Below are 6,931 nucleotides of genomic sequence, written 5' to 3'. Positions count from 1 at the left end.
TTCCTTATCGCGCAAGAAGCTTTTCTTGGACGCGGGTTTGGACACAGCGGACACGCTGGACGCGGAGCAGGATCCACGCAGGAGGCACAAACCGGACACCGTGTTCTTCGTTTGCGGCTTTAACACGATGGGTGAGTTCGATGCGGAATCTTTTTTATTAGTTTTTTTTCTTGCCAGGGATGCATGCGGCGCGGTTGGGCAAGTTTGTAATGTGTACACACTCAAAAATAGAGGTACCAGTTTGTACCTAAATCGGTACAAATGCTTGTCGCAGGGGAGGTACCTTTTTGAGAGACAATTGTGTGTAGCGAGATACCAACTGTCTGGAGTTTTGGTGGAGTCGGTTTATCAGATAGTCCAGTGGGAGGACACCAGCAGAACTATGACATTTACGCACGAGTTAAGTCTCTGCGCGCAACATCTCTGTCAGCATTTCACCGACACATTACTCATAACTAAAAGTTACACATGTGAGTTTTAGCGAATATTCATTTGCCTGCAAACACTTTAAAAAATGAGATTTTGTGCACTGATTTTTAAATGAACAAATGAAACGCGTTAAGATCGTATCAATGACAAACCTTTAAATAAGTAGATGAAACCACTTTTTGCCATACTTGAACCCAATAATGCGATTATTGTTTAAATACCAGGCCATTTAAATGTGTGGTTTAACCCGGGTTAAAGCAGTCTGTGGTCGGACAGTCAGTCTCATTGTTCCGTCGGTTTGTGTATTTGTTTTTAACACCAGAGCCAGCCTTCGGTGAGGTGAACCAACTCGGCGGTGTTTTCGTGAACGGCAGGCCGCTGCCAAACGCGATCCGGCTCAGGATAGTAGAGCTGGCCCAGCTCGGGATTCGACCCTGTGACATCAGCAGGCAGCTACGCGTCTCCCATGGCTGCGTCAGCAAGATCCTGGCCCGCTACAACGAGACCGGCTCCATCCTCCCGGGGGCCATCGGGGGCAGCAAGCCGCGGGTCACCACGCCCACGGTGGTCAAGCACATACGGACATACAAGCAGAGAGACCCGGGGATTTTTGCCTGGGAGATCCGGGACAGGCTACTCGCCGACGGGGTTTGCGATAAATTCAACCTCCCCTCCGTCAGCTCCATCAGTCGGATCCTCCGAAACAAGATCGGGAATCTGTCCCAGCAGAGTCAATATGAGTCGGGCAAGCAGGCACCTCACCACCCGCCCCAACCAACGATACCCTACAACCACTTGTACTCATACCCGACGTCCAAAGTGCCAACTCCCCCTGGCATGCCCACCATTCCTGGACACATGGCCATGCACAGGATATGGCCCTCCTCGCACTCTGTGACAGATATTCTGGGGATACGGTCTATTACAGAGCAACAAAGTAAGCACGGCTGCATGGAGGGCGGTTGCATTTGTTTATTGCACTACATTTAAGCTACGTTTGAAGAGGGTTTTGCGCACCAGAGTGCGAATATGTGTTTTCGGGGAGAAAGCGGATGCTGTGTTTCCATTGGAGTTGCTCTGTTTTTATAGGCCTTCGAAAGTAACGAGTGCGACTTTATAAACGCCAAGGTCTCAAAGAAGAGAACGAGCTTAAATACCAGTTGATCCGGTTGATATTCAAGCAAGTCAGTGCAGAAACAGATGGTCCGGTTTGCAGTAATAATTAAGAGGCGGATGTGGAATATTAAAGGGACAGCGGAGGGAAAGGCGGGGAGATGAAGTGCATCAAAATGAGGTGTTCTGAATGTTTGCCATGACTTGAAGGCAGACATCTTTTTTTTTTTGCAGTATTGCGTATTCAGGAGGTTAAACATTCGGGCCCAGAACCGCAAATCCGACTCACGTTAAGACGCGTTTTTTTTTGTGCCGCAAGTGTTGCGATTGTCGCTTACGTGTCACATGCAAATGTGGGCCCAGACAACGTTGGCTCGCGCGCAGCAAGACCACAACTGTTTTGGAAACAGTGAAACGGGATCGGGGCGAAATCAGCGTTAATGGTCGGCTCGGTGTTGTGGAAAGGGGGATTTTTTCTCAGAGCTGCTTTTTTTTCAGTGGCAGGAAGCGACTTGCTGTCATTTCCTTGCAAGCCGCCCTGCTGTCAGGCTACGATGCACACGAGCACGGCCGGGCTCCTCTCCACCTCCACCGCCACGCGAGAATGAACTCGGGCAATCCAAACGAATGCAAGGCAGATATTTTGCGAGAAATCACAAGAGGGAGGAAGCCGTTTTGAAAAGAGGAGCTTTTTTTTCTTCTTTCATTTCCAAATTATTAGCAGATGTTTGGGGCAGTTTTTTTTTCCAATGCTTAGTTTTAAGGTAGGCCCATACGCTTGGTGGGGTGAGAGCTCATGTGTAGCAAAGGGACTTCACCAGTCAGACTATTAAAAACACTTCCATAATCTCTATATTTAATGGGGAATAGCAGGTAATAATAAGGAACATACATGCATGGTTACTAATGAGGCCTAGGGATTTATGTTACTATTGCTATTCCATTTGACGCGCGGTGACACACCAGAATGCACATCTATAAGATATTGAATTCGGTTAAACACAACCAAAAGAAAAGTCAACATCCACAAAACGTCTATGTTTGAAAAGAAATATCTTTATCGAATTATGACTTTGGTGGGTTGCCTTTTCCCAGCGTAAACGTCGGGGGTCTGTGTTTAACAGAATATCCACGACGCACAAAGGAAGGAGACGGTGAATGTAAATCTAATTTGTCGCCCGACAGGAAGACGCTTTGGTGGGCTAAAATGTCCCTGACCCACCAGAGTCAGGGCCTCACCTCTCAGCTCAATCTGAACCAAACATTTGGTATCATTCACCTTCAAACGCACGTGGAACAAAACACTAAATCGCGAGGTTTTAGGTCAAAATGCAGAGCAGAGAAACTATAGGTCCGATCGCGTTTATTGTTTTGTTGGAACAAGGTTAGGTGTTTTATATTATCTCAAATGCGGATGATTAGAACGTGTTTCTATAGATAATATTTAAATTAATATTGTTTAAATGGTCCAAAATACAACCATTTCATTAACACTTTTACGCACACAAAACCCCATTTGACATTTGAGCTATTTGTGCATTAAATGACAAGTAATCGTGTTTCGGATCAAACTGTCTCAGGGTTTAAGGTCCAAAGCACCCTGGCTAACCTGAACCTGATGGATGCATGAGAGGCAGCAGCCGATGCGGGTCATCTCCCAATCTTAAAATCTCCTCTTCCTCTCCTCTCTCCCTCTCTCTCTCGTTTGGCCCCCGCCCCGACAACCTCTTTCGGGTGCAGAACAAAAAGAATGCAGCGCTAAACGGAATTAACTTCCTTCCAGCGGGCTGTCAATGCAATAGATAAGCAGCATTTACAACACTTAATACGTAGGTGTTTTTGTTTTTTAAAATATAGCGAAGAGACTAAATCCAATTTAATGGCACGATCTTTTAATTTAACGGATAAACTTCAGTCTTGAGTATTTCACAATATTTTAATTATTACGTGGGTTGAATGTTTCACAGCCTTAATGCTGCTTAGTCGGTAATGGTCCTTTATAAAGTATCTTATTATTGTTTCACTTCCTGTACAGCTTGCTGCATGGCCAGTGCTTGTATGAATTATCGGAGTGCATCTCTTTTAATATTTTGCAGGTTGAATATATTTAGATTAGCTCAGTTATTCTCTTGATTCTATTTTCCAAGCTTGATGTGTTTATTTTATTTTAATAGTTTTAGAAACTGGCTGGAGTCCAAAATGGTTTCCTGCTAAATTCTTCTAACATAGGCCTTCATCATTTGAATAGTTCTGCAAATATTGAACCGAGACATATAGCTTCATAGAATGAACATTGACTTATGCATCATTTTTCTTGTTCTGGTTTATTGCAAAATAAATGTAGCAGTTATATTTAGCCTAAAATGAACTGTGGTGCAGTTCTAAACTTTCTGCACATTAATGAGAATTATCCAAAACTCCACCAAACAAAGATTATAACACCAATCAACGCTGAATTTCCCACATTCACGTTCATTTCCCATTTTAAGTTTTCCTTTTTATAATTCGAATTAAAACAATGGATAACACTCGAAATATAATACGCAAACCTATATAGATTTACCTTTTTCTTTCAGAAAAGAATCTAGTCGTTTTCTTGGTTTTATTTGTGGTTTCCTTGAATAGGTGACAAAGAGGGGACTAGAAGTTTCCCATGTTTGCCTGCGCATGCGTCCTTGTTTCTCTTATTGTGACAGGGCGTGATTCTCGTTACATACCGAAATTATAATAAAACCTGAAAAAATGTCATTCCGCATAATTTATTTTGCCACTTTAAGTCGAGGGTGGGGGGGGTTCAAATGCTTTTACGCGTAAAACGGGCCGATGCTGTGACATCAGCAGCCCTCACGAGTTCTCTCCCAACGAGACACACTGAGTGTCTGAGGGGTTACAAAACCAACCGTACAAATGATCCATTAAATTAAGAAAATAACTATAAATTGCAGATTTTATTGCAGGAAAAACCAAAGGAAGCAGTTTTCGACCATAATTCTGGAGGATTACCTTTGTGCAGGCTGCTAGTGACCATTTGACGTTAATGTGAAATACATCTGCATTTGTAGGAACGCTGTAAGAGAGAGATGTCATGCACGAGCGTGCGGGGAAGTGTTCACACTGCTGTTCATTTCTTTCGAAATTCCCAAACAAAAGAACGTATTTTCCTCCCTTTTCATATTTTTTTCCGTAAAATTGACTGTATATTTCATTCAAATGAGACCCTGAACGCATCATCGCTGTGAATCACATGCACTGATTTCTTTGTGAGCCCAGAGGCTGCGGCTTGTAACATGTGGGCCCGTAGGTGCTGTTTGGAGGACAGACGCACCCATGGGACTCACAGGTTTTTTCTCTGAAAGAAAGAGGAGCATCATTAAAATAGATTTAAGGTTTAGTCACGCGGCGGCACAGACTGGAAGCGGTCGAAACTTTCAGTAAGATGGATTCCTCTTGAAAACAACCAGTTATACAGCGTTTTTCACAAGCTAAATAAAAATGAATTTTATAGTTTTAATAATTTATTTGAAGTATAAACAAGGGTATTAGAGTGACAGAGTAAAGAAGCTGGAGATGTAATTATGTGGACGAATGACGTCAAGGGTTTGATTTAATTTTCACCTCGGATTTCACTTGGTATTAATAAGCCTACTTGAAAAAAAATCAAAACACTAACACGTGTATTTATTTAGAAATATGTATTGTTATTAAATAAGACAAGATTAAAATAAAGGTAACGTTTTAGGTAACGTTTAATATTGAATTAATACCGATATATAACTTATAAGATATAGAACATATACCAAAAATACTAAATGCTGTTGACTTTGTGTCCGGTGTTGAGTCATCTCTGCATTTGTGTGTATAGTGCCTACATTAGTGGAAGATGTGATCATCCTTTAAAATTAAGAATGTTTCCAACCATTTTAATTGAGAAAAGAACTCCCATTATGTTTAGCTCGAAGCCTGTGTGTCTGCTTCTGAAATTAGCTTTAGTATCATTGAGCAAACTGAAGACACACAATGACCCACAAACACCAACAGACACACACACACACACACACACACAGATACACAGGCCCCCAACAGAGACCCACAGGCGTGTACACACACACACACACACACACACACAACTAGGTATCTCTATCGTTATGTTTTATAATTGCCACCGACGTCCCCTTAGGAGTAGCATTTATTTTATATCTATTTTAAAATAACAGCCAGTGACTCAGGTTCCCAATTTTAGAAATAATTCTCAGTAGTCGCGGACCACCCAGCGACAGAAATTCGGCCTCCCTGTTGAAATGCTTTGGTGAATTCCTCAAGTTAAGTCCTGTCGCTGTGCCAAAAAAGCAAGGCCCATTCATGCTCTGGATCCCATGTTTGCCTCATTCTCTATCATGTTTCGCCTCTTCCTGCCCTTTCACTCTCAATCTCTCATGACATCTGTTTTGTGGCGCCCCCCCCCCCCCCCCCCAACCAACCACCCAGCCTCCCACCGTCTGACATGGTATATCAACGCAGCCGGAGTAAACGTCCACTTTTGAGGATAGAAAACAAGTCTCATAGACAGACGGGCAATCACGCATGTATGGTTTTTATCCATCTTTAATATGTCCCAGGGGCACGAGAGCGCAAAATTGATTGTTCATGCTTTCATCAAAATTGGGAAAATGGTTTTTTTATGTGGTGGCTGTGAAGTTAGAATTATAGTTTCTGCTGTTTTTAATTCAATCACTATTCCTTTCACTTTCCTGCAGTTTACTTCAGCTTTTTTCCATTATAACTCAGCAGCTTTGTGTGTGTCTACCTGGGTCGTGGTTCACCAAACAGTATAGCCAGTCTTGCTTCTCCATCCGGTATAGACTGGTTTTTGTGGCCGATCATTTCAGGTTTCCAATTCTGAGGTAAACCACGGACTAAAAATCCCAGTCTTCTAAATTTCTAAACCGAGCCGGGAGCCTAAAAGACAAGTCGTCAGTGACATCTCAGACATTTAATGCTGACTTTTCTTTCTTTTATTGTTCCTAGACGCTGAATGGCTTGCCCACAGTGAGCAGCTATGCCACAGCACCCAGCATCCCTCCCTACCACCCTCCCACCACCCGAGTGTCACCCTGCACGGGGTACAGCGCCACCACGTCGGCCTGTGCGACCGGTCCCACATGGCAGCCGGTCAGTGGCAGTGCTCCATCTCCCCACAACTGTGACGTCGACACATCTCTGGCCTTCAGGAGCGCGGCGGCCAACCGTGACGCCCGTCGACCCCGTCCACCGGGTCGGCACCGTGAAGTCAGACTGACGAGAGCGAGGTGGGAGGGGGGAGGGAGAGAGGGAGGGGGGGGGGGGGTTGGGTGAGAGACAGCGAGGACAGGAGACAACAAGTCTGTCCCCT

At 43.9% G+C, this 6,931-nt stretch overlaps 1 protein-coding gene across 1 annotated transcript; it reads left to right on the top strand.

Annotated features, from left to right (window-relative positions):
• pax9 (paired box 9) lies at positions 1-6,836 on the top strand. The gene is made up of 3 exons (XM_037485748.2): positions 1-131; positions 752-1,366; positions 6,568-6,836. Exons 1-3 carry the CDS (start codon positions 128-130, stop codon positions 6,744-6,746), a joined length of 798 nt encoding a protein of 265 aa, XP_037341645.1. The 5' UTR covers positions 1-127; the 3' UTR covers positions 6,747-6,836.
• Positions 6,837-6,931: the final 95 nt, after the last annotated feature.

This window comes from Pungitius pungitius, chromosome 14 (genome assembly GCF_949316345.1).
Source record: "Pungitius pungitius chromosome 14, fPunPun2.1, whole genome shotgun sequence".
NCBI classification, from domain to species: Eukaryota; Metazoa; Chordata; class Actinopteri; order Perciformes; family Gasterosteidae; genus Pungitius; species Pungitius pungitius.
This window is presented reverse-complemented; position numbering and strand designations above follow the sequence as displayed.

Excerpts from the sequence above, each read along its gene's own strand:
- pax9 (XM_037485748.2), top strand. Across the intron at positions 1,367-6,567 it reads GTCTATTACAGAGCAACAAA|ACGCTGAATGGCTTGCCCAC; the intron begins GTAAGCACGGCT and ends TATTGTTCCTAG.